Raw genomic sequence first — 27504 nt, forward strand, 5'->3', positions numbered from 1 at the left:
GGAAGGCCAGGAGAAAAGTTACAACATTAAGAGAACATAAAGAAGTATGGATAACATAAAGAAAAGAGAGGTTAACATGGACTTTTAAATTTTAACTTTTTGTTAGAAACAAGTCAACTCATTGAGGTCTCATTTTGTGTTAATAAAAGGGGCAATTTTTTTTTTTTTTTTTTTTTTTTTTTTTTTTGCTGGGGGGTCGGGTCCTTGGAATTTAAACCAGGGACACTTTCCCATTACCTCACATCCCCAGCCCTTTTTATTTTTTTTAGAGACAGGGTCTCACTATGTTGCTTAGGGCCTGATGGATTTGTGTAGACATGCAAAGAGAGGCTTGTGGAAAAAGCATTGTGGTTATGCTGTGCACCCAAGGAAGGGGTGTGTCTGTTCAGCCCAACTTCATCTAAATCGCTTTTGCTTTTGATCCCCTGGAGAGTGTTAGTTTCACCACTTTCTCTTGTAATGCGATAAAGTCAGTCAGGACTGAATTGGTAATAATATATATATGAGTACTGAGCTGGTTTGGGGGAGTACAACTATGGGATTTAATCATTTTCCTTGGTGGTAAGGTTTTTTTTTTTTTTTTTTTTTTTTTTTTTTTTTTTTTTTTTGGTGGTGGGGGTTTACCAGGGATTGAACTCTACCACTGAGCCACATCACCAGCCCTATTTTATGTTTTATTAGAAACATGGTCGCACTGAGTTGCTTAGCACCTTGCCATTGCTGATGTATGCTTTGAACTTGCGATCTTCCTGCCTCAGTCTCCCAAGCTGCTGGGATTATAGACGTGTGTCACCCCACCAGAAATGTGGTAAGTTGTTTTTTAAAAAAATTTTCTGTTAATCGTCAGTGGACCTTTATTTAATTTTTGGACTTGTTTAGAGACATGTGTAGATAGTGTGATTCACGATGTCAAGAACCCACAGGAAGACAAGCGCATATATAGAAAAAATTGCTCATAAATAAAGATAAATATTGCATTTACAGGCCTATTTTCCCATCTCTTACACTGCTAATTATGGAATATAATTTATTTTTTGCTGGTTGTGTGTGGGATAATTCTTAGCTAGGAGGGATTGTGAAATGTTTGGTGGTATAAAGATATGGCTTGGAGTATGTCAACTTTTTCAGGGTATATTTTTTTTTTCTTTTTATCTCAGTTGCACACCTCAGATAGCTTACTTCTATAATACTGGCATGTAATGTAAGACTAAGAACATACAGTGAGTATCTGTAAGCCAGATCATTCCTTATGTTCTCTTAGAAATCAAGGGTATCCCCAGCTACTATAGGTTAAGGAGATGGAGATGATGGAGACGGGTGCAGACCTCATGAATTCAGCAAAGCCTTTATTCAGCTGTGGAGTCAGGCATCAGATGGGGAGACTTTTTGGTTAGAAATGGCTGCTGATCTGGGTTTATATAGGTTACAAACTGGGAGGTAACTTACCCATTGAAGACTTTAACAGGACGTGGGCATTCAGGAAAAAGGTTGCAAAAACTAGAAATTTGTTTTTATCGGCAGTGTTTTCATAGGGCAAAAATGGAGGGTGCATTGTCCTATCCCTGAGAATGGATATATTGGGAAAGGACCAATTCTTGCCCTTTTCCAGGGATGTTTTGTCACTGAGTGATGTTTGCTTCCTTCCCAGGGATTTTTATGTCACTGGGAAAGGAAGTATTGGGAAAGGATCAATGTTATCAATGTTCTGCTTTTCCCTCCCTCCCTCTTCCTAGGCCACACTGTTTTTGGGTTGTCATTTGCATATCTTTTATTTCAGACTGTGAGAAGTCATAATGAATAGTGGCAATGATTTCAGATCTGGTTGCTTCTTGGTGAGAAAGGGTGAAGTAGGAGGACCCCTTGTCTCAGAGTTCTGGAAAAGAACATGGGTTCTCTGGTGGTTGAGGCTGAAGAAGAGTATATGTGGGAGTAGACTTGGGGCTCAGGCACAGTCTTCCTTTTGTGGTTTCAGAAATTTGGACTGTATTCTGGAGAGGGCTTGAGCCAGACAGGTCACCTCATTAAGAAAATGTTTTTTGTACACAGTTAAGAATAGGGAGAAGAAAGGCTATTATGATAAAGGTGAAGATTAACAGATTTGTTAGTTCTAGGAAAACAATTTTAGCAGGTCCTATCCTTGGGGAGCCTATTTCCCTTAATCAAGGCCATTGTATCCCTTTCAAACTCAGGGTGCACTTTCCATGATCTCAGGAGTTCGGGTCCTTTGGAGCATTGCAAGCATGATTAACTTTGGAACCAACGTCTCTATGCTGTGCTCTGAAAGCCAGGTTGGCTGCCTGCAGGGGCCCTTGCCAACACTGAGGACTTGAGGACACAAGCCTCAGATTGAGGCCTTGCTTCTCGAGAATTAGTAAAGTGTCAGAGTGATACTGGCCTTGTGTGTGAAGGTTAATTCAAGTAGTGCCTCTCTGCTGCCCTGGTGCATGGGTGTTGAGTCAATGGTGATTTATTCCAGGCCATGTTCTGGGTGGGCCTCATGCTGCTGAGTTCACTTGGCCAAGTCCCAGGTTATCAGCTTCCCTCAGGGTAACTGTGAACCCTCTAACACCCCTGGTAGATTCCCCGTGTTTTGTATTCACCTTTCCCAGCTAGGATCTTAAGTGACCCAAATATGGTGGAGATGTGCCCTGAATCTTCTTTTGTAAAATGCCTTTCAGGTAGACGAAAAACTAGGCCATTCTCCATGAGAGTTTTTTGTTTGATTTTTGTATTTCTTCTGGTCAACCTGAACCCATCTCCTATCATTTTCAACTTGCTTGACATTTTACCATTTTAACCCTAGTTTCAAACATTGTGTTATTGGTCAGCCATTTTGCCAATTCCTGATTCTTCCAGTAAAACCATACATCTCTCTTCTTTTTGCCTTCCTAGTGCTGGATTACATGCCTTCCTCTTTCCCCCATTCCTAGCCTTTACTTCTATTATCCTGGCCAAATTTGAGTTCCTTTCTTCTCATGCAGGCTGTGATCCCCATCGCTACCAAACTAAACCACACTTAACAGCCATTCAAACTCAAAATTCCTGTTTATTTTCTATTAATCAATTCCATTACATTTCTTTATTCAATTTTATTAAGTTTTAAAAGTATATTGGAATGAGTACATATTCATAGGTCTATGAGGACAAATGTTTGATAGCCAAGTGCTAACACAAGGCCTCTTTATTATCTATTAACCAATTCTATGGAATTTCTTCATTCAATTTGACTAAACTTTAAAAATATATTAGAATGAATTCATTTGTATCTTTGTATCTACATATTTATAAAATTTGTATCTACACTTGTGGAAAACTATGTGACGCCCAGGCAATACCAGAAAGCATCTTTATTACTTATCTCTCAAACAATACTATTACATTTCTTTATTCAACTATATTAAGTCTTAAAAATATATAAGTGAACACTTTTGTATCTATGTACCTGTCTGTATATATATGTGGAAAACTATTTGGTATTCAAATGGCAATATAAAGCCTCTTTATTACTTACCCTCTAATCAATACTATAGCATTTCTTTATTAAACTATATTACCTTTTCAAATATGAATAAATTTTCATCTATCTATCTATCTATGTGTATATGAGAACACTGTTTGGAACCCATGTAGTACCCAAAGGCCTCTTTATTTTCTAACAATTCTCAGTGGTACCAGAAGGCCTCTTTATTATATATTAGTGAATTATATTACATTTCTCTATGTAATTTTATTAAACTTTGAAAGCATCTGAGAATAAATAAATGTGTATCACTCTATCTGTATACATGTGGAAAACTATTTGGTCCCTAAGTTGCACCACTGATCTTTGCAGCTCTTACATTATGTAGCCATAGTAGCGAGAAATCTCCATCTCTCTTTCCCTCTCAATGAAACACTGCACTCTCCCCATTGCAGTGTACTTGGCAGCATTCTCACGCTCTTGTTGAGCCTTCTTCTTCATGGCTTCCCGCTCTGGCCTCTGCTGTTTGGTGATGGGAGTTGAGAGTACTTGCCCAGGAACATTGGGTTTCCTCCATGGAATTGGTTGTAAGGCAAAGTCTTGGAGGAGATATTGGTTTTGAGGCTTGGGTGGTTGTGACTGGGGCTTGGTCCCAACCCTGGGAACGGGTTGCCAATGAAGAGAAGTACAAGATGATGTTTTGTAGGGTGCAGGCCCAGAAGCAGCAGAGCAAGGGACACTAGGCTGTTTAGAAGCGCTCACACCTGACTGAATGGCATGAGTCAAAACGGGCTGAGCTGGCTTGGCAGGACGCATCCAAGATGGGTTGGCAGTAGGTGTTTGGGATGTGTTGACTGCCATGGGTTGAGCTGAGCTAGCAGGGCCAGGCTGGGCAGGGTAAGCCCCAGTAGGTCTCTGTGAGGCCAGAGACTGTGGCCTCCTATTGATTACTGGTCGAGGTGGAGGTTTCTCCTGCGTCAGAAAAGGCAAAGGTACCAATTTAACCTTCCCAGGTGGTGGAGGCTCATCAATTAATGGAGGGGGACCCTCTCCTTCAGCACTGATATGTGGATTCTGGGCTTTGACTTGTGATTTCTCAGGACCCTTAACCACCAGCCATGGTTTCATAGCTGGGCATGGACGGGGGTCTTGGGTACTGCCTGAGTTTCCCGGGGCCCGGAAGGAAGAGAGCCCAGTTTTCTTATCATTCTTCTTCCCCAGTGCGTGGAAAACCTGCACCGACTCCAACATGCGCATGCTGAGACAGCTCCGAGGTTTTTTAAAGGACTCTTGGCAAAGCTCAGGTTGGTTCCTCTTCCGCTTTAGTTTGGGCACAGTTGGCTTCTCTTCTGCCTTGACTTTGTTGCCTGGCTGCTTCCTCTCCTCGGCTTTCTTGGAGTTGTTTTGTCTGGTTCTCTTGGTCTTTTCCTGCCCATGGCCCTTAGCCTTGCTGTTCCTGCTGGATGCAGCTTCCTGAGCTTTGCCGTTAGAGTGCTTGGCTGTGTGCACATTGGCCCTACTGCTGTCTGCATCCCTGTGAGCAACTTCTCCTCCTAATGCACATTCCAGGTCCCTTAGCTGCATTTTGGCCTGAGGAGTTCCATGAGGAGACTCTGAGGCTTTATGTTTTTTGTTCCTTTCTAGAAGGATATTTTCAGAATGTGGCTTCTCCTCTTGGTCCAGAGGACCAATGGAGGCCAGAAGCTGGTGGATTTCAGGGATGTCTAAAGGGAGTAGTGGAGGATCCTGTTTCTCCATGGCAATTTGGTAGGCATCCAGTGGCTCTGAGAGCATGGTGTTAATCTCACACAAATTCTTAATCTCTGTTTGTTCCTGGCTTTGATTTGGAGGCAATGCCAAGAAATCAGTAGATCTTTGGACTGGAGTTACTGTGGAAATGTCCCCAAGTTCAGTTTGTGAGTTTTTCTCAGTTATTTGGCTTTTTCTGTTATTGCAGATGTATGAGAATTCTGGAGGCTGTGGCAGACAAAATGTCTGACTTGGAGGTTGCAATCCCGAGGAAGCCTCCATCCCTAGGGAAGTTTCCATCCCTGCAAAGGAATCAAGGACGATGGTAAGTAGGATGCTCCCCTTCCCAGCTACACACTATTCAGGGAAACCACCTACTTTGGAGAAAGCATTTCCATTAGCTCTTTTTAAGGACCACTGACAGATATCTGGTAAGAGTTGCATATTAGTTACAGGTGATCCCTTGAAGTCTTACTTTTGGGCTGGTTCATCACCATGGCAGCATGGGTTTCCGGTAGAGCACTTGTCTCCTCTGTGGGAAACACAGAAAAACTCTTTCATGAAGTCTCTCGTTCTCATATAGGGGCCCCTCAATTCTCTCCACTCTCCCCAGAATGTAAGAACACTTAACACCATGAACTAGGAGAAGGTGGAGCTGTTGCTCATGAAATCAATGTGAACGGTAGGGGGTTTTGGACTCCTGCTTTGGACAGCATCTCTACATATAGAGGTTAAATCCTGCAGTCAATTAAGGAACAATTAAAGTGTCACACCCTGATAAGTGTTGATGCATTTTTCTAAACCAAAGTAAAATTAGGGAAATATATTTATAGTGTGGATGTGTAGCTGGACTGAGTGCAAAAATAGTGAACAGCCGCTTCCTTCCATGTGCTCCTAGAGGTCTCTTAAATGCATGGGTGGCCATTATGCTGTGCTGCATGCTTCTCTTACAGAGTCTGAAAATGGGGACTGCTGAACAAGATTGTGGTTAAAATCTCAGCACTTGAATTCTAGGGATGTGTGGACCCACAGTTACCAGCTGAAAACTGGACGGACCCTCCTTTCGAATGGTAATCTTATTCCTTCCCCTTTTTGCTGTTTGTACTCACCTTGAAAATTTGTTCCTTCTCTACTTTGAGTGGACACAGAGTAGTAGGTCACAGGTGTAGGGACTGATGGTAGGACATTTGTGGGCTGAACTTCCTTCAGCACTGTCACCATTTCTGGTTGAGGGGCAGCGGCACTACTTCCTGCATATGGCACAGAGCCATAGGATTGCAGGCAGGGCCAATGTTCTCCAGAGAGCAGAGTCCCCAGAGAGTTATGATCATAGTAGTAGACCTGGCTTCCTTCTTGGTGGGGTAGTGAGAGGCAATGTCCTTGATTTGGAATCTGAGATAGTGTCACCTGGACGAGCCTACCAGATAGTAGTGGATACCCAGGGATCATGACATTGGCTTCGGAAGTTTTGTCATACTGGGATGTCATAGATAGGGAAGAATCTGCTGTATTCTGGTCAGTGACAGTCAGATTAAAGTCCCTGAGTGAAGATGAGCTCTTTTCAGCACTTCCTGGGATATACCACTCAGAAATACTTGGATAGGAGGCAGGTGCCATGGGCGTCTGGTTCTGGCCAGTAACCCCAGACACCATGGCTGTGCTAGCATGTTGATAAAGGGAGGCACTGCCCATGAGTGTCTGGAAGGAGGTGCCACAGGTTGAGGGCAGTAACCATGCTGAAGTGGCAGCTGGAGCAGAGGCTCTGGAGAAGTTGCACACGCTTCCTGTCAGGGAAGCTGCATTGGTCACCACAGGAAGAGAGAGCTGCAGAGAATGTGCAGTTCCGTGTAAAGAAGAATTTTGGAAATTTTCTGTAGGAAGAAGAGGGTGGTGAAAATATTGATGAGACAGGCAGATTCTTACAATATTTGAGGAACAATGACATCTTAATGTTGTACTAATCAGGAGGGCCCTGATTCCAATAATCATTGAGAGACCCCAAATCACTCCATTTAGGATGGCTGCAAGTACTCTTCTGATTACCTGCCTTTTCTCTCAAATTGGGCACAGAAGTCCCAAGTGGTCTGCTTCACACAGTGTTCCCTATAAGCATCCTTCTACCTGTCCTACCTTTCCTTTGAGCCTGCACTAGTGTTGACTCCTGAATTCGCCCTAGAACTGAAGCATTTTCGAACTCAGAGAAAACCCCAACATTACCAGTTAGCAAATGAGTACCCCAAGGGTCAGGGAAGTGAGATTGACTAGTTCAAAATCAGCAACAGATTATGGAAACTTTCTCCCTGGCAGGACTCTTGTTCCAAAGACCAGAAATCTGGAGATACAGAAATTTGTTTTTCCCTGTTCATCGAAAATTGTACTGATATCACCATAGTGATCTTTAGTATCTCCTTTTTTTTTTTTTTTTTTTTGTCCAGGTCACATGATATTTCCTGGAGTTCAGTTTTACCATCCAAATGATAATTTAAGGGTCATTCTTTGCCCTGTTTCCGCCTAACTGCTGATCCTACATGAAAATGACTACCTGAAATTCAGTTTCTCAAGAAATGCTTCTTGAAAGAAATTGAAACTTTCTGAGCTTCAGGTTACTCATCTTTAGTGTGGTTATAACAATAACAATAGTGATAATTCATCCATAAATAAAAGTGTCATATTTCATAAGATTCATGTGAGGGCTGAGGTTATGGCTCAGTGTTAGGGCGCTTGCGTAGCACATGCGAGGCCCTGGGTTCAATCCTCAGCACCACGTAAAAATAAATAAAATAAAAGTATTGTCTTTAACTACAACTGATAAATAGATATTACAAAAAGTTTCATTTGGAGGGAGTTACAGTATGTTCTGGAAAGATAGAAGCAAAAGTCAAAAACAGCTCAGAACTAAAAGAAATGACTAGATAGTAACGAACATATGGATATGAGCAAAAGTGAGTGTATATCAAATTTGCTAAGAAATGAGTTCTGTTATCATGCATACAATATTATGAAAGTGAATGTTTCTCTTTGATTTTAGTGAATACTGTTAATCAAAACAAAGCTCATAATTGAAGGTGAGTTTGAATGCATTCTCAAGCAGTACATATAGACAGAGAAGCTATACTAAAAATGTGTGTAATTTGAAGTAAAGTGAACACAAATTTGAAGTAAAGTGAACACAAATTTAAGTAAAGTGAACAGATGGGTAGCCATGTGAAGAAGCGAAAACTAAAGCCAAAACCCAGGATGAATCTGGGCATGCTGTGGTGGGCCTCTGGTCCCAGCACTCGGGAGCCTGAGGCAGTGGGATTGCAGGAAACCAGGAATTCAAAGCCACTCTGGGCAATTCAGCAAGATCCTATCTGAGAAAAGAAATAAAATATCCTGGAGATATAGCTTGTGTAACATGCTTGCCTAGCATGCATGAGACCCTGTGTTCAATCCTCAGAACTGGAAAGAAGAGAAGAAGAAAGAAAGAATGAATGAGAGGAAGGAAGGAAGGCATAAGGAGCAAGGCAGGGAGGGAAGGAGAGAGAAATGGAGGGAGTGAGGGAAAGAAGAAGGGAAGTAGGACAGAAGGAAGGACGAAAGAAATTTTGTACGTACTAGAGAGAAAAACAATAAGTGTAAAGTCATTATTGTTCTTGTTTCTCTTCCTCTAAGGATTACCAACAACAAATGAAAGACATTAATTCCACTAGGTAGATATTTCAATTGATATAAACACATTTTCTGATAATCCTTTTGGTTATTTAAAAAAAAAAACAGAAAAAATGCTTTAACAAAATCATAGAAGCCTAGTTTATTATCACATTTAGAGAAAAGTCTTGTCCCTAAAGTCTGAGAAAACAATCACAGTATAATAAAATAACAAATTTAAAACAATTCTTGTCTTTTTTTCTGACATTTTTTTCTCCCTTTTATATTAATACAAAAATGTTTGAGCTACCCTACACCCCAGCCCCAAACAATTATTTGAAATGTAGACAAAACAAAAAGTCTTCACATAATTATTTAAATAAACTCGGAATTAGAGATGTGAGCTTGAATTTCTATTCTTATATAGTTCTTTCTTTAGGTTCTTAGATTTAGAAATCATCAATGACTATTTGTATATTGTCTTTTTTAGAAAAAAAAAACTGTTGTAAATATGGAAAACAGCTTCAACTTGACAGCTTATATCACACAAAGGAATGTGTCCTTCTGATGCAGGTTTGGACAAAACATTTTTTAGAAATCCCTGTAGTTTAAAAATCAGAACAAAATAGGACATGGTTTGCCATTTCCCCAGCTCTGTCTAGAACCACTTTCTTTGGCATGTTTGGAGGAAGAATCATTTCTAAAACATACTTCTAACATGTTCATGTTCAAACTGTCAACATCATCTGTGTTGAAAGAGATCCTAGGAAAAGTGTAACAGCCAAGTGTGGCTTTTCTGATAACCTGCTTACCCCAGTGATACCCTAATTCAAGTCTTAGTTTACTTGCTGGTCTGTTAATCTAAACATTCTCTAAACCAGCCTCTGGGAAGAGTCACTCTATGCTGTCTGTTGGTTTAAATAAAATCTTTGCTTTTCTTTCACATCCATCCCAACCAACCTCTTTTTTTCTGGAGAACATCATTCTCTTCATCTCTATTATTCTAACATTTTCTTCTCCTTTATTTTTATATTTTCTTCCTCCACCGAGTTCCTGTTGCCTTGTGCTTAAACAGTCACAAACTTTCTTCCCCAAGAACATCTGCCTCCTTACAGCCCTGTCCTCCTGCTCCTCTCTCCCTATTTCTCTTTTCACCTAGTTTAAATAGAAAACTCTCAAATATGTGAATGTCCCTTTTATGAACAGCACTAAATTTGAAATACTGAAGTAGAAATCTTTTTGAAGGGAAACTGTTACAGAGGAAACCTCTTGGTTTCCACCCTGCCTAGGTTTTGTCTCTTTCAGTTGAAACAACACCACCATGAAATCTGATTTCATTCTCTAAAACATGCCCCTCAAGATGCAAGAAAAGTAAGGGACCAGAACATGGGCAATCTGTTATCCTCATGTAGCAAATCAGGAAACAGATTTTGTGAGAGTAAACTAGTCCAGTTCTATACCTAGTACATGTCAAATTCCCAATGAAATTAGGTGTCCAGATTTCTAGTTCCATCCTTTCCCCTATTATTCTAAGCTCTTTTGACTCCATTAGTAAATTGAGGCAGGTAAAAGTCTAATGAAAAACTTTCAAAAGTTTCTTTACTCACCTGACATGGTCAGAGAAGAGGTCACGTCAATTGTAGATACAAAGGATGAGGAGATCACCCCAGAGGATGTGTGGGTGGCTGAGGCTAGTGAATGCATGTTTCCCAGTATGGAGTTCACTGGTCACTGTTTACTGGCCACTCCAATGACTGGTTACTGGTCACTGGTCACTTGCGATGATTCAAATTTGTTTACAACTACATGGCAAGCCTAAGATTCCTGCAGGTGGCAGTAGGTTTGGTGGGAGAATGATGTCACAAACCTGGCCGTTTAAAGGTATGAAGTAGCCAATAGAGTGGTCAGACTCCCAAGGAGAAGGTGGGATTGGGTGGGGAAAATGACAAGAGAGTTGATTGGGTGGAGAAAGTGACAGGAAAGTTATAATAGAAACTAAATGGCTCAGTTCTGGTAGGTGAGCCCTGCAGGAGGGACATAATGGGCTCACCCCATGGCTCCCCTCCCCCAGGCTCTTGTGTTAGGGATATCATCTCTGTGTTCCTCTTAAATGTTCATTAATATATTATGAATATGTTATAAATTATGTTTCACAGTATAAGAGGTCATAGTGATACATTATTCTATTAACATATTCAGTTAATATCCCTGGAGATGGAAGAAAGAGACATCTAGGTTGAGCAAGTATAGTGGTTCTGGAACCACAGAAGTTGATTTGATTAGTGAAGTTACTGCAGTATTCAAGCATTCAGAAAGGGGTTAAAAACTAATTTTTTTTCTTAGTTGTAGATGGACCCAATACTTTTATTTTATTCATGGGTCAAGCCCAGTGTCTCACGTGTGCTAGGCTAACGTTCTACCACTGAGCCACAATCCGAGCCCTAGGGGGAAGTTCCTTGAGTGCATTCTCTGGGGAATGATGTGGCCCAAGATTCTCTTTAGTTTCTCCTTGATCCCTGCTTTCTTTGGCCTGGGCTGGGCCAGGTTAGACTGGTAACTCTCTTCTGCTCTCCTTCCCCCAACCCTCTTCATTGTAGACATTTTTTCATGGACAAGCCTTGAGTCTGCATTCTTGTACACATTGATATTACTTTATTTTAACTTGCAGAAGCAGGGGTCTTTTTTTCTGTGAGTTGATTCTTTGAAAAATGAACTCTGAACAATAGCAGAAACTCTAGAGAGGTGGAAGACTCAGTTGACTGTAAAATTTCCCTCTCTGGATTTTTGTTGTACTCCTTTAACTTATAATTTCCTGAGGACAGCTCCTTGGTCATGTAGACTTTCTGCCATCAGCCTCTTTCATATGTGAGAGGCACTGAGGATCCTTTCTCTCTTCTTATGTAAGAGGATCCAGTGTGGCAGTTACTGTGACTTCCTCCCCCATGCAAACAGCCACTATAGAATCTTGGGCTTCTCACATTCTTTGTCTTGCATGTTTGGGTGGAAGGCCAGGAGAAAAGTTACAACATTAAGAGAACATAAAGAAGTATGGATAACATAAAGAAAAGAGAGGTTAACATGGACTTTTAAATTTTAACTTTTTGTTAGAAACAAGTCAACTCATTGAGGTCTCATTTTGTGTTAATAAAAGGGGCAATTTTTTTTTTTTTTTTTTTTTTTTTTTTTTTTTTTTTTTGCTGGGGGGTCGGGTCCTTGGAATTTAAACCAGGGACACTTTCCCATTACCTCACATCCCCAGCCCTTTTTATTTTTTTTAGAGACAGGGTCTCACTATGTTGCTTAGGGCCTGATGGATTTGTGTAGACATGCAAAGAGAGGCTTGTGGAAAAAGCATTGTGGTTATGCTGTGCACCCAAGGAAGGGGTGTGTCTGTTCAGCCCAACTTCATCTAAATCGCTTTTGCTTTTGATCCCCTGGAGAGTGTTAGTTTCACCACTTTCTCTTGTAATGCGATAAAGTCAGTCAGGACTGAATTGGTAATAATATATATATGAGTACTGAGCTGGTTTGGGGGAGTACAACTATGGGATTTAATCATTTTCCTTGGTGGTAAGGTTTTTTGTTTTTTTTTTTTTTTTTTTTTTTTTTTTTGGTGGTGGGGGTTTACCAGGGATTGAACTCTACCACTGAGCCACATCACCAGCCCTATTTTATGTTTTATTAGAAACATGGTCGCACTGAGTTGCTTAGCACCTTGCCATTGCTGATGTATGCTTTGAACTTGCGATCTTCCTGCCTCAGTCTCCCAAGCTGCTGGGATTATAGACGTGTGTCACCCCACCAGAAATGTGGTAAGTTGTTTTTTAAAAAAATTTTCTGTTAATCGTCAGTGGACCTTTATTTAATTTTTGGACTTGTTTAGAGACATGTGTAGATAGTGTGATTCACGATGTCAAGAACCCACAGGAAGACAAGCGCATATATAGAAAAAATTGCTCATAAATAAAGATAAATATTGCATTTACAGGCCTATTTTCCCATCTCTTACACTGCTAATTATGGAATATAATTTATTTTTTGCTGGTTGTGTGTGGGATAATTCTTAGCTAGGAGGGATTGTGAAATGTTTGGTGGTATAAAGATATGGCTTGGAGTATGTCAACTTTTTCAGGGTATATTTTTTTTTTCTTTTTATCTCAGTTGCACACCTCAGATAGCTTACTTCTATAATACTGGCATGTAATGTAAGACTAAGAACATACAGTGAGTATCTGTAAGCCAGATCATTCCTTATGTTCTCTTAGAAATCAAGGGTATCCCCAGCTACTATAGGTTAAGGAGATGGAGATGATGGAGACGGGTGCAGACCTCATGAATTCAGCAAAGCCTTTATTCAGCTGTGGAGTCAGGCATCAGATGGGGAGACTTTTTGGTTAGAAATGGCTGCTGATCTGGGTTTATATAGGTTACAAACTGGGAGGTAACTTACCCATTGAAGACTTTAACAGGACGTGGGCATTCAGGAAAAAGGTTGCAAAAACTAGAAATTTGTTTTTATCGGCAGTGTTTTCATAGGGCAAAAATGGAGGGTGCATTGTCCTATCCCTGAGAATGGATATATTGGGAAAGGACCAATTCTTGCCCTTTTCCAGGGATGTTTTGTCACTGAGTGATGTTTGCTTCCTTCCCAGGGATTTTTATGTCACTGGGAAAGGAAGTATTGGGAAAGGATCAATGTTATCAATGTTCTGCTTTTCCCTCCCTCCCTCTTCCTAGGCCACACTGTTTTTGGGTTGTCATTTGCATATCTTTTATTTCAGACTGTGAGAAGTCATAATGAATAGTGGCAATGATTTCAGATCTGGTTGCTTCTTGGTGAGAAAGGGTGAAGTAGGAGGACCCCTTGTCTCAGAGTTCTGGAAAAGAACATGGGTTCTCTGGTGGTTGAGGCTGAAGAAGAGTATATGTGGGAGTAGACTTGGGGCTCAGGCACAGTCTTCCTTTTGTGGTTTCAGAAATTTGGACTGTATTCTGGAGAGGGCTTGAGCCAGACAGGTCACCTCATTAAGAAAATGTTTTTTGTACACAGTTAAGAATAGGGAGAAGAAAGGCTATTATGATAAAGGTGAAGATTAACAGATTTGTTAGTTCTAGGAAAACAATTTTAGCAGGTCCTATCCTTGGGGAGCCTATTTCCCTTAATCAAGGCCATTGTATCCCTTTCAAACTCAGGGTGCACTTTCCATGATCTCAGGAGTTCGGGTCCTTTGGAGCATTGCAAGCATGATTAACTTTGGAACCAACGTCTCTATGCTGTGCTCTGAAAGCCAGGTTGGCTGCCTGCAGGGGCCCTTGCCAACACTGAGGACTTGAGGACACAAGCCTCAGATTGAGGCCTTGCTTCTCGAGAATTAGTAAAGTGTCAGAGTGATACTGGCCTTGTGTGTGAAGGTTAATTCAAGTAGTGCCTCTCTGCTGCCCTGGTGCATGGGTGTTGAGTCAATGGTGATTTATTCCAGGCCATGTTCTGGGTGGGCCTCATGCTGCTGAGTTCACTTGGCCAAGTCCCAGGTTATCAGCTTCCCTCAGGGTAACTGTGAACCCTCTAACACCCCTGGTAGATTCCCCGTGTTTTGTATTCACCTTTCCCAGCTAGGATCTTAAGTGACCCAAATATGGTGGAGATGTGCCCTGAATCTTCTTTTGTAAAATGCCTTTCAGGTAGACGAAAAACTAGGCCATTCTCCATGAGAGTTTTTTGTTTGATTTTTGTATTTCTTCTGGTCAACCTGAACCCATCTCCTATCATTTTCAACTTGCTTGACATTTTACCATTTTAACCCTAGTTTCAAACATTGTGTTATTGGTCAGCCATTTTGCCAATTCCTGATTCTTCCAGTAAAACCATACATCTCTCTTCTTTTTGCCTTCCTAGTGCTGGATTACATGCCTTCCTCTTTCCCCCATTCCTAGCCTTTACTTCTATTATCGTGGCCAAATTTGAGTTCCTTTCTTCTCATGCAGGCTGTGATCCCCATCGCTACCAAACTAAACCACACTTAACAGCCATTCAAACTCAAAATTCCTGTTTATTTTCTATTAATCAATTCCATTACATTTCTTTATTCAATTTTATTAAGTTTTAAAAGTATATTGGAATGAGTACATATTCATAGGTCTATGAGGACAAATGTTTGATAGCCAAGTGCTAACACAAGGCCTCTTTATTATCTATTAACCAATTCTATGGAATTTCTTCATTCAATTTGACTAAACTTTAAAAATATATTAGAATGAATTCATTTGTATCTTTGTATCTACATATTTATAAAATTTGTATCTACACTTGTGGAAAACTATGTGACGCCCAGGCAATACCAGAAAGCATCTTTATTACTTATCTCTCAAACAATACTATTACATTTCTTTATTCAACTATATTAAGTCTTAAAAATATATAAGTGAACACTTTTGTATCTATGTACCTGTCTGTATATATATGTGGAAAACTATTTGGTATTCAAATGGCAATATAAAGCCTCTTTATTACTTACCCTCTAATCAATACTATAGCATTTCTTTATTAAACTATATTACCTTTTCAAATATGAATAAATTTTCATCTATCTATCTATCTATGTGTATATGAGAACACTGTTTGGAACCCATGTAGTACCCAAAGGCCTCTTTATTTTCTAACAATTCTCAGTGGTACCAGAAGGCCTCTTTATTATATATTAGTGAATTATATTACATTTCTCTATGTAATTTTATTAAACTTTGAAAGCATCTGAGAATAAATAAATGTGTATCACTCTATCTGTATACATGTGGAAAACTATTTGGTCCCTAAGTTGCACCACTGATCTTTGCAGCTCTTACATTATGTAGCCATAGTAGCGAGAAATCTCCATCTCTCTTTCCCTCTCAATGAAACACTGCACTCTCCCCATTGCAGTGTACTTGGCAGCATTCTCACGCTCTTGTTGAGCCTTCTTCTTCATGGCTTCCCGCTCTGGCCTCTGCTGTTTGGTGATGGGAGTTGAGAGTACTTGCCCAGGAACATTGGGTTTCCTCCATGGAATTGGTTGTAAGGCAAAGTCTTGGAGGAGATATTGGTTTTGAGGCTTGGGTGGTTGTGACTGGGGCTTGGTCCCAACCCTGGGAACGGGTTGCCAATGAAGAGAAGTACAAGATGATGTTTTGTAGGGTGCAGGCCCAGAAGCAGCAGAGCAAGGGACACTAGGCTGTTTAGAAGCGCTCACACCTGACTGAATGGCATGAGTCAAAACGGGCTGAGCTGGCTTGGCAGGACGCATCCAAGATGGGTTGGCAGTAGGTGTTTGGGATGTGTTGACTGCCATGGGTTGAGCTGAGCTAGCAGGGCCAGGCTGGGCAGGGTAAGCCCCAGTAGGTCTCTGTGAGGCCAGAGACTGTGGCCTCCTATTGATTACTGGTCGAGGTGGAGGTTTCTCCTGCGTCAGAAAAGGCAAAGGTACCAATTTAACCTTCCCAGGTGGTGGAGGCTCATCAATTAATGGAGGGGGACCCTCTCCTTCAGCACTGATATGTGGATTCTGGGCTTTGACTTGTGATTTCTCAGGACCCTTAACCACCAGCCATGGTTTCATAGCTGGGCATGGACGGGGGTCTTGGGTACTGCCTGAGTTTCCCGGGGCCCGGAAGGAAGAGAGCCCAGTTTTCTTATCATTCTTCTTCCCCAGTGCGTGGAAAACCTGCACCGACTCCAACATGCGCATGCTGAGACAGCTCCGAGGTTTTTTAAAGGACTCTTGGCAAAGCTCAGGTTGGTTCCTCTTCCGCTTTAGTTTGGGCACAGTTGGCTTCTCTTCTGCCTTGACTTTGTTGCCTGGCTGCTTCCTCTCCTCGGCTTTCTTGGAGTTGTTTTGTCTGGTTCTCTTGGTCTTTTCCTGCCCATGGCCCTTAGCCTTGCTGTTCCTGCTGGATGCAGCTTCCTGAGCTTTGCCGTTAGAGTGCTTGGCTGTGTGCACATTGGCCCTACTGCTGTCTGCATCCCTGTGAGCAACTTCTCCTCCTAATGCACATTCCAGGTCCCTTAGCTGCATTTTGGCCTGAGGAGTTCCATGAGGAGACTCTGAGGCTTTATGTTTTTTGTTCCTTTCTAGAAGGATATTTTCAGAATGTGGCTTCTCCTCTTGGTCCAGAGGACCAATGGAGGCCAGAAGCTGGTGGATTTCAGGGATGTCTAAAGGGAGTAGTGGAGGATCCTGTTTCTCCATGGCAATTTGGTAGGCATCCAGTGGCTCTGAGAGCATGGTGTTAATCTCACACAAATTCTTAATCTCTGTTTGTTCCTGGCTTTGATTTGGAGGCAATGCCAAGAAATCAGTAGATCTTTGGACTGGAGTTACTGTGGAAATGTCCCCAAGTTCAGTTTGTGAGTTTTTCTCAGTTATTTGGCTTTTTCTGTTATTGCAGATGTATGAGAATTCTGGAGGCTGTGGCAGACAAAATGTCTGACTTGGAGGTTGCAATCCCGAGGAAGCCTCCATCCCTAGGGAAGTTTCCATCCCTGCAAAGGAATCAAGGACGATGGTAAGTAGGATGCTCCCCTTCCCAGCTACACACTATTCAGGGAAACCACCTACTTTGGAGAAAGCATTTCCATTAGCTCTTTTTAAGGACCACTGACAGATATCTGGTAAGAGTTGCATATTAGTTACAGGTGATCCCTTGAAGTCTTACTTTTGGGCTGGTTCATCACCATGGCAGCATGGGTTTCCGGTAGAGCACTTGTCTCCTCTGTGGGAAACACAGAAAAACTCTTTCATGAAGTCTCTCGTTCTCATATAGGGGCCCCTCAATTCTCTCCACTCTCCCCAGAATGTAAGAACACTTAACACCATGAACTAGGAGAAGGTGGAGCTGTTGCTCATGAAATCAATGTGAACGGTAGGGGGTTTTGGACTCCTGCTTTGGACAGCATCTCTACATATAGAGGTTAAATCCTGCAGTCAATTAAGGAACAATTAAAGTGTCACACCCTGATAAGTGTTGATGCATTTTTCTAAACCAAAGTAAAATTAGGGAAATATATTTATAGTGTGGATGTGTAGCTGGACTGAGTGCAAAAATAGTGAACAGCCGCTTCCTTCCATGTGCTCCTAGAGGTCTCTTAAATGCATGGGTGGCCATTATGCTGTGCTGCATGCTTCTCTTACAGAGTCTGAAAATGGGGACTGCTGAACAAGATTGTGGTTAAAATCTCAGCACTTGAATTCTAGGGATGTGTGGACCCACAGTTACCAGCTGAAAACTGGACGGACCCTCCTTTCGAATGGTAATCTTATTCCTTCCCCTTTTTGCTGTTTGTACTCACCTTGAAAATTTGTTCCTTCTCTACTTTGAGTGGACACAGAGTAGTAGGTCACAGGTGTAGGGACTGATGGTAGGACATTTGTGGGCTGAACTTCCTTCAGCACTGTCACCATTTCTGGTTGAGGGGCAGCGGCACTACTTCCTGCATATGGCACAGAGCCATAGGATTGCAGGCAGGGCCAATGTTCTCCAGAGAGCAGAGTCCCCAGAGAGTTATGATCATAGTAGTAGACCTGGCTTCCTTCTTGGTGGGGTAGTGAGAGGCAATGTCCTTGATTTGGAATCTGAGATAGTGTCACCTGGACGAGCCTACCAGATAGTAGTGGATACCCAGGGATCATGACATTGGCTTCGGAAGTTTTGTCATACTGGGATGTCATAGATAGGGAAGAATCTGCTGTATTCTGGTCAGTGACAGTCAGATTAAAGTCCCTGAGTGAAGATGAGCTCTTTTCAGCACTTCCTGGGATATACCACTCAGAAATACTTGGATAGGAGGCAGGTGCCATGGGCGTCTGGTTCTGGCCAGTAACCCCAGACACCATGGCTGTGCTAGCATGTTGATAAAGGGAGGCACTGCCCATGAGTGTCTGGAAGGAGGTGCCACAGGTTGAGGGCAGTAACCATGCTGAAGTGGCAGCTGGAGCAGAGGCTCTGGAGAAGTTGCACACGCTTCCTGTCAGGGAAGCTGCATTGGTCACCACAGGAAGAGAGAGCTGCAGAGAATGTGCAGTTCCGTGTAAAGAAGAATTTTGGAAATTTTCTGTAGGAAGAAGAGGGTGGTGAAAATATTGATGAGACAGGCAGATTCTTACAATATTTGAGGAACAATGACATCTTAATGTTGTACTAATCAGGAGGGCCCTGATTCCAATAATCATTGAGAGACCCCAAATCACTCCATTTAGGATGGCTGCAAGTACTCTTCTGATTACCTGCCTTTTCTCTCAAATTGGGCACAGAAGTCCCAAGTGGTCTGCTTCACACAGTGTTCCCTATAAGCATCCTTCTACCTGTCCTACCTTTCCTTTGAGCCTGCACTAGTGTTGACTCCTGAATTCGCCCTAGAACTGAAGCATTTTCGAACTCAGAGAAAACCCCAACATTACCAGTTAGCAAATGAGTACACCAAGGGTCAGGGAAGTGAGATTGACTAGTTCAAAATCAGCAACAGATTATGGAAACTTTCTCCCTGGCAGGACTCTTGTTCCAAAGACCAGAAATCTGGAGATACAGAAATTTGTTTTTCCCTGTTCATCGAAAATTGTACTGATATCACCATAGTGATCTTTAGTATCTCCTTTTTTTTTTTTTTTTTTTTGTCCAGGTCACATGATATTTCCTGGAGTTCAGTTTTACCATCCAAATGATAATTTAAGGGTCATTCTTTGCCCTGTTTCCGCCTAACTGCTGATCCTACATGAAAATGACTACCTGAAATTCAGTTTCTCAAGAAATGCTTCTTGAAAGAAATTGAAACTTTCTGAGCTTCAGGTTACTCATCTTTAGTGTGGTTATAACAATAACAATAGTGATAATTCATCCATAAATAAAAGTGTCATATTTCATAAGATTCATGTGAGGGCTGAGGTTATGGCTCAGTGTTAGGGCGCTTGCGTAGCACATGCGAGGCCCTGGGTTCAATCCTCAGCACCACGTAAAAATAAATAAAATAAAAGTATTGTCTTTAACTACAACTGATAAATAGATATTACAAAAAGTTTCATTTGGAGGGAGTTACAGTATGTTCTGGAAAGATAGAAGCAAAAGTCAAAAACAGCTCAGAACTAAAAGAAATGACTAGATAGTAACGAACATATGGATATGAGCAAAAGTGAGTGTATATCAAATTTGCTAAGAAATGAGTTCTGTTATCATGCATACAATATTATGAAAGTGAATGTTTCTCTTTGATTTTAGTGAATACTGTTAATCAAAACAAAGCTCATAATTGAAGGTGAGTTTGAATGCATTCTCAAGCAGTACATATAGACAGAGAAGCTATACTAAAAATGTGTGTAATTTGAAGTAAAGTGAACACAAATTTGAAGTAAAGTGAACACAAATTTAAGTAAAGTGAACAGATGGGTAGCCATGTGAAGAAGCGAAAACTAAAGCCAAAACCCAGGATGAATCTGGGCATGCTGTGGTGGGCCTCTGGTCCCAGCACTCGGGAGCCTGAGGCAGTGGGATTGCAGGAAACCAGGAATTCAAAGCCACTCTGGGCAATTCAGCAAGATCCTATCTGAGAAAAGAAATAAAATATCCTGGAGATATAGCTTGTGTAACATGCTTGCCTAGCATGCATGAGACCCTGTGTTCAATCCTCAGAACTGGAAAGAAGAGAAGAAGAAAGAAAGAATGAATGAGAGGAAGGAAGGAAGGCATAAGGAGCAAGGCAGGGAGGGAAGGAGAGAGAAATGGAGGGAGTGAGGGAAAGAAGAAGGGAAGTAGGACAGAAGGAAGGACGAAAGAAATTTTGTACGTACTAGAGAGAAAAACAATAAGTGTAAAGTCATTATTGTTCTTGTTTCTCTTCCTCTAAGGATTACCAACAACAAATGAAAGACATTAATTCCACTAGGTAGATATTTCAATTGATATAAACACATTTTCTGATAATCCTTTTGGTTATTTAAAAAAAAAAACAGAAAAAATGCTTTAACAAAATCATAGAAGCCTAGTTTATTATCACATTTAGAGAAAAGTCTTGTCCCTAAAGTCTGAGAAAACAATCACAGTATAATAAAATAACAAATTTAAAACAATTCTTGTCTTTTTTTCTGACATTTTTTTCTCCCTTTTATATTAATACAAAAATGTTTGAGCTACCCTACACCCCAGCCCCAAACAATTATTTGAAATGTAGACAAAACAAAAAGTCTTCACATAATTATTTAAATAAACTCGGAATTAGAGATGTGAGCTTGAATTTCTATTCTTATATAGTTCTTTCTTTAGGTTCTTAGATTTAGAAATCATCAATGACTATTTGTATATTGTCTTTTTTAGAAAAAAAAAACTGTTGTAAATATGGAAAACAGCTTCAACTTGACAGCTTATATCACACAAAGGAATGTGTCCTTCTGATGCAGGTTTGGACAAAACATTTTTTAGAAATCCCTGTAGTTTAAAAATCAGAACAAAATAGGACATGGTTTGCCATTTCCCCAGCTCTGTCTAGAACCACTTTCTTTGGCATGTTTGGAGGAAGAATCATTTCTAAAACATACTTCTAACATGTTCATGTTCAAACTGTCAACATCATCTGTGTTGAAAGAGATCCTAGGAAAAGTGTAACAGCCAAGTGTGGCTTTTCTGATAACCTGCTTACCCCAGTGATACCCTAATTCAAGTCTTAGTTTACTTGCTGGTCTGTTAATCTAAACATTCTCTAAACCAGCCTCTGGGAAGAGTCACTCTATGCTGTCTGTTGGTTTAAATAAAATCTTTGCTTTTCTTTCACATCCATCCCAACCAACCTCTTTTTTTCTGGAGAACATCATTCTCTTCATCTCTATTATTCTAACATTTTCTTCTCCTTTATTTTTATATTTTCTTCCTCCACCGAGTTCCTGTTGCCTTGTGCTTAAACAGTCACAAACTTTCTTCCCCAAGAACATCTGCCTCCTTACAGCCCTGTCCTCCTGCTCCTCTCTCCCTATTTCTCTTTTCACCTAGTTTAAATAGAAAACTCTCAAATATGTGAATGTCCCTTTTATGAACAGCACTAAATTTGAAATACTGAAGTAGAAATCTTTTTGAAGGGAAACTGTTACAGAGGAAACCTCTTGGTTTCCACCCTGCCTAGGTTTTGTCTCTTTCAGTTGAAACAACACCACCATGAAATCTGATTTCATTCTCTAAAACATGCCCCTCAAGATGCAAGAAAAGTAAGGGACCAGAACATGGGCAATCTGTTATCCTCATGTAGCAAATCAGGAAACAGATTTTGTGAGAGTAAACTAGTCCAGTTCTATACCTAGTACATGTCAAATTCCCAATGAAATTAGGTGTCCAGATTTCTAGTTCCATCCTTTCCCCTATTATTCTAAGCTCTTTTGACTCCATTAGTAAATTGAGGCAGGTAAAAGTCTAATGAAAAACTTTCAAAAGTTTCTTTACTCACCTGACATGGTCAGAGAAGAGGTCACGTCAATTGTAGATACAAAGGATGAGGAGATCACCCCAGAGGATGTGTGGGTGGCTGAGGCTAGTGAATGCATGTTTCCCAGTATGGAGTTCACTGGTCACTGTTTACTGGCCACTCCAATGACTGGTTACTGGTCACTGGTCACTTGCGATGATTCAAATTTGTTTACAACTACATGGCAAGCCTAAGATTCCTGCAGGTGGCAGTAGGTTTGGTGGGAGAATGATGTCACAAACCTGGCCGTTTAAAGGTATGAAGTAGCCAATAGAGTGGTCAGACTCCCAAGGAGAAGGTGGGATTGGGTGGGGAAAATGACAAGAGAGTTGATTGGGTGGAGAAAGTGACAGGAAAGTTATAATAGAAACTAAATGGCTCAGTTCTGGTAGGTGAGCCCTGCAGGAGGGACATAATGGGCTCACCCCATGGCTCCCCTCCCCCAGGCTCTTGTGTTAGGGATATCATCTCTGTGTTCCTCTTAAATGTTCATTAATATATTATGAATATGTTATAAATTATGTTTCACAGTATAAGAGGTCATAGTGATACATTATTCTATTAACATATTCAGTTAATATCCCTGGAGATGGAAGAAAGAGACATCTAGGTTGAGCAAGTATAGTGGTTCTGGAACCACAGAAGTTGATTTGATTAGTGAAGTTACTGCAGTATTCAAGCATTCAGAAAGGGGTTAAAAACTAATTTTTTTTCTTAGTTGTAGATGGACCCAATACTTTTATTTTATTCATGGGTCAAGCCCAGTGTCTCACGTGTGCTAGGCTAACGTTCTACCACTGAGCCACAATCCGAGCCCTAGGGGGAAGTTCCTTGAGTGCATTCTCTGGGGAATGATGTGGCCCAAGATTCTCTTTAGTTTCTCCTTGATCCCTGCTTTCTTTGGCCTGGGCTGGGCCAGGTTAGACTGGTAACTCTCTTCTGCTCTCCTTCCCCCAACCCTCTTCATTGTAGACATTTTTTCATGGACAAGCCTTGAGTCTGCATTCTTGTACACATTGATATTACTTTATTTTAACTTGCAGAAGCAGGGGTCTTTTTTTCTGTGAGTTGATTCTTTGAAAAATGAACTCTGAACAATAGCAGAAACTCTAGAGAGGTGGAAGACTCAGTTGACTGTAAAATTTCCCTCTCTGGATTTTTGTTGTACTCCTTTAACTTATAATTTCCTGAGGACAGCTCCTTGGTCATGTAGACTTTCTGCCATCAGCCTCTTTCATATGTGAGAGGCACTGAGGATCCTTTCTCTCTTCTTATGTAAGAGGATCCAGTGTGGCAGTTACTGTGACTTCCTCCCCCATGCAAACAGCCACTATAGAATCTTGGGCTTCTCACATTCTTTGTCTTGCATGTTTGGGTGGAAGGCCAGGAGAAAAGTTACAACATTAAGAGAACATAAAGAAGTATGGATAACATAAAGAAAAGAGAGGTTAACATGGACTTTTAAATTTTAACTTTTTGTTAGAAACAAGTCAACTCATTGAGGTCTCATTTTGTGTTAATAAAAGGGGCAATTTTTTTTTTTTTTTTTTTTTTTTTTTTTTTGCTGGGGGGTCGGGTCCTTGGAATTTAAACCAGGGACACTTTCCCATTACCTCACATCCCCAGCCCTTTTTATTTTTTTTAGAGACAGGGTCTCACTATGTTGCTTAGGGCCTGATGGATTTGTGTAGACATGCAAAGAGAGGCTTGTGGAAAAAGCATTGTGGTTATGCTGTGCACCCAAGGAAGGGGTGTGTCTGTTCAGCCCAACTTCATCTAAATTGCTTTTGCTTTTGATCCCCTGGAGAGTGTTAGTTTCACCACTTTCTCTTGTAATGCGATAAAGTCAGTCAGGACTGAATTGGTAATAATATATATATGAGTACTGAGCTGGTTTGGGGGAGTACAACTATGGGATTTAATCATTTTCCTTGGTGGTAAGGTTTTTTTTTTTTTTTTTTTTTTTTTTTTTTTTTTTTTTTTTTTTTGGTGGTGGGGGTTTACCAGGGATTGAACTCTACCACTGAGCCACATCACCAGCCCTATTTTATGTTTTATTAGAAACATGGTCGCACTGAGTTGCTTAGCACCTTGCCATTGCTGATGTATGCTTTGAACTTGCGATCTTCCTGCCTCAGTCTCCCAAGCTGCTGGGATTATAGACGTGTGTCACCCCACCAGAAATGTGGTAAGTTGTTTTTTAAAAAAATTTTCTGTTAATCGTCAGTGGACCTTTATTTAATTTTTGGACTTGTTTAGAGACATGTGTAGATAGTGTGATTCACGATGTCAAGAACCCACAGGAAGACAAGCGCATATATAGAAAAAATTGCTCATAAATAAAGATAAATATTGCATTTACAGGCCTATTTTCCCATCTCTTACACTGCTAATTATGGAATATAATTTATTTTTTGCTGGTTGTGTGTGGGATAATTCTTAGCTAGGAGGGATTGTGAAATGTTTGGTGGTATAAAGATATGGCTTGGAGTATGTCAACTTTTTCAGGGTATATTTTTTTTTTCTTTTTATCTCAGTTGCACACCTCAGATAGCTTACTTCTATAATACTGGCATGTAATGTAAGACTAAGAACATACAGTGAGTATCTGTAAGCCAGATCATTCCTTATGTTCTCTTAGAAATCAAGGGTATCCCCAGCTACTATAGGTTAAGGAGATGGAGATGATGGAGACGGGTGCAGACCTCATGAATTCAGCAAAGCCTTTATTCAGCTGTGGAGTCAGGCATCAGATGGGGAGACTTTTTGGTTAGAAATGGCTGCTGATCTGGGTTTATATAGGTTACAAACTGGGAGGTAACTTACCCATTGAAGACTTTAACAGGACGTGGGCATTCAGGAAAAAGGTTGCAAAAACTAGAAATTTGTTTTTATCGGCAGTGTTTTCATAGGGCAAAAATGGAGGGTGCATTGTCCTATCCCTGAGAATGGATATATTGGGAAAGGACCAATTCTTGCCCTTTTCCAGGGATGTTTTGTCACTGAGTGATGTTTGCTTCCTTCCCAGGGATTTTTATGTCACTGGGAAAGGAAGTATTGGGAAAGGATCAATGTTATCAATGTTCTGCTTTTCCCTCCCTCCCTCTTCCTAGGCCACACTGTTTTTGGGTTGTCATTTGCATATCTTTTATTTCAGACTGTGAGAAGTCATAATGAATAGTGGCAATGATTTCAGATCTGGTTGCTTCTTGGTGAGAAAGGGTGAAGTAGGAGGACCCCTTGTCTCAGAGTTCTGGAAAAGAACATGGGTTCTCTGGTGGTTGAGGCTGAAGAAGAGTATATGTGGGAGTAGACTTGGGGCTCAGGCACAGTCTTCCTTTTGTGGTTTCAGAAATTTGGACTGTATTCTGGAGAGGGCTTGAGCCAGACAGGTCACCTCATTAAGAAAATGTTTTTTGTACACAGTTAAGAATAGGCTGGGAGGTAGGTCATGTGTAGTCCAGTGAGGCCTGTGAGAACAGAATGATTAGTGGCATTAGCAGGAACAGATTTGAAATTGCTTAGATGTATCTGGGATGGGTGGCCTTGAATTTTAGCTGTGGTGGGTGTGGTCAGAATCACCTCAAAAGGGCCTTTTTTGAGATTCTGTAAATCTGAAGAGGACAGGTTTAGTGAATTCTTCAGGCATCATTGGAGGGAGTGCATATCAGGGTAAGATAATAGGACTTTAGTTTCATGAGGGAGAAACTGGAGATTTGTGGACATAGAGGCTTGTGAAGATGAGGGTGGTGGTGAGAGAGAGCAGCCTGCTTCTCTAGCCAGTCTCCTGTATTATTTCCTAAGGAAATGTATCCCTTGCCAGCCTGATGTCCTTTACAGTGCAATGCTCCCATCTTGTGGAATAAAGGAGCAGCTTCAAGTAGATTCCTTATGTAATTAGCATTAAAAATTCCTGCCTGAGGAACAAAACCTCTTTCCCTGCAGATTAGGATGTTAGAATGAATTAAGTTATAAGTATATTTGGAATCAGTAAAAATATTGACTGATTTGTTTAATCAAATCTTTAGTGAGATCAGCAACTTCAGCCTGTTGAGATGTGGTGCCTGAGGGAAGGGGAGCAGCCTCAATTAAATGGGTGAGGAGAAAAGAAGAATCTGCTGTAATCTTTCCTTGAAGTATAGCATAGCCTCCAAAGATTGGGGACTGTTAGCACAAAAGGACCAGGCTGGATACAAACTTCATGGATCAGCACAGCTTTTAATGAAGAACAGAGTGCTGCCTCTGATGGACCCACTTCTCAGAAGGTGGAAAATGAGCCATGGGCCCAACGGGGAATCAATGCTTATATAGGTTGCAGAGAGGTGACCTAATAATGAGTACTCGGGAAATAGGTTTGGGAGAATTTGAAAATTTGTTTTTACTGTACAATGTTTTTACTTGGAGAAGAATGGTGGGTCTGGGGTCAGCATTCAGTGTTTAACTCTTTCCCTTCAGGGTTCCATTGTAGTGTTACTGGGAAAAGATTTATTTGGGAAAGGATCAATGCTCTGGCTTCCTTTCTAGGGGTTTTCCTGTCACTGGGAAGAATGCAGTAGGAAATGTTCAATGCCATCAACATGCTGCTTTCTTCTTTACCCCCTCTTGCCAAGCCACAGTATTTTGGAGTTTGTCAGTTTCCATATCCAACATGGACTCTTTGTGGGAGCTTCCAATTATGAACCAGTCTGGGCAGTCAGGGAGTGGCTGATCAGCTATATGTAAAAAGGGTTCTTTAAGAAATCAAGGGTGGGGCTGGGATTGTGGCTCAGAGGTAGAGTGCTCACCTCACAAGGGCAGGGCCCTGGGTTTGATCCTCAGCATCAAATAAAAATAATGAAATAGAGGTATTGTGTCCAACTACGAATAAGAAATAAATATTTTTAAAAATGGAGGGTGTCAGGACTCGAGTGAGAAATCACATGGGCAGATTTTTTTTTTTTTTTTTTTTTGGCAAAGAGTGGCAGGGTTTAATAGGGAGTCTTGCTGCTAGGTAGTTAGGGGATCCAGGAGTTGTGCATGCAGTCATTGGACTCTGGTTGGGGGAAGGTTGAGGGAATGGAGAGAAATGACCACCAACTGAGAAGTTTTGAAAGGGAGTGTGTGGTAAGAATAGTAAAAGTTTGACATAATCCAAATTTTCTGGCCTTTAGGATCAATAGTGCTGCAGTCTCTAAAACCTGGAAGCATTGGGTCCAGC

The 27504-nt window shown here is 41.0% G+C and overlaps 2 protein-coding genes across 2 annotated transcripts; both read right to left on the minus strand.

Annotated features, from left to right (window-relative positions):
- Positions 1–3835: 3835 nt before the first annotated feature.
- On the minus strand, positions 3836–10543 carry LOC308632767 (uncharacterized protein C2orf78-like; the record flags this gene model as incomplete). The annotated part of the gene is made up of 3 exons (XM_081265137.1): positions 3836–5511; positions 6319–7080; positions 10447–10543. The coding sequence occupies 3 exons, from the start codon at positions 10541–10543 to the stop codon at positions 3836–3838; spliced, it is 2535 nt and encodes an 844-aa protein (XP_081121263.1).
- Positions 10544–15678: 5135 nt separating this feature from the next.
- LOC308632768 (uncharacterized protein C2orf78-like) lies at positions 15679–22386 on the minus strand (the record flags this gene model as incomplete). The annotated part of the gene is made up of 3 exons (XM_081265138.1): positions 15679–17354; positions 18162–18923; positions 22290–22386. The coding sequence occupies 3 exons, from the start codon at positions 22384–22386 to the stop codon at positions 15679–15681; spliced, it is 2535 nt and encodes an 844-aa protein (XP_081121264.1).
- Between the last annotated feature and the right edge of the window lie 5118 nt (positions 22387–27504).

The sequence above is a fragment of the Spermophilus citellus genome, assembly GCF_964194105.1.
Source record: "Spermophilus citellus genome assembly, chromosome: 13".
Lineage (NCBI taxonomy): Eukaryota > Metazoa > Chordata > Mammalia > Rodentia > Sciuridae > Spermophilus > Spermophilus citellus.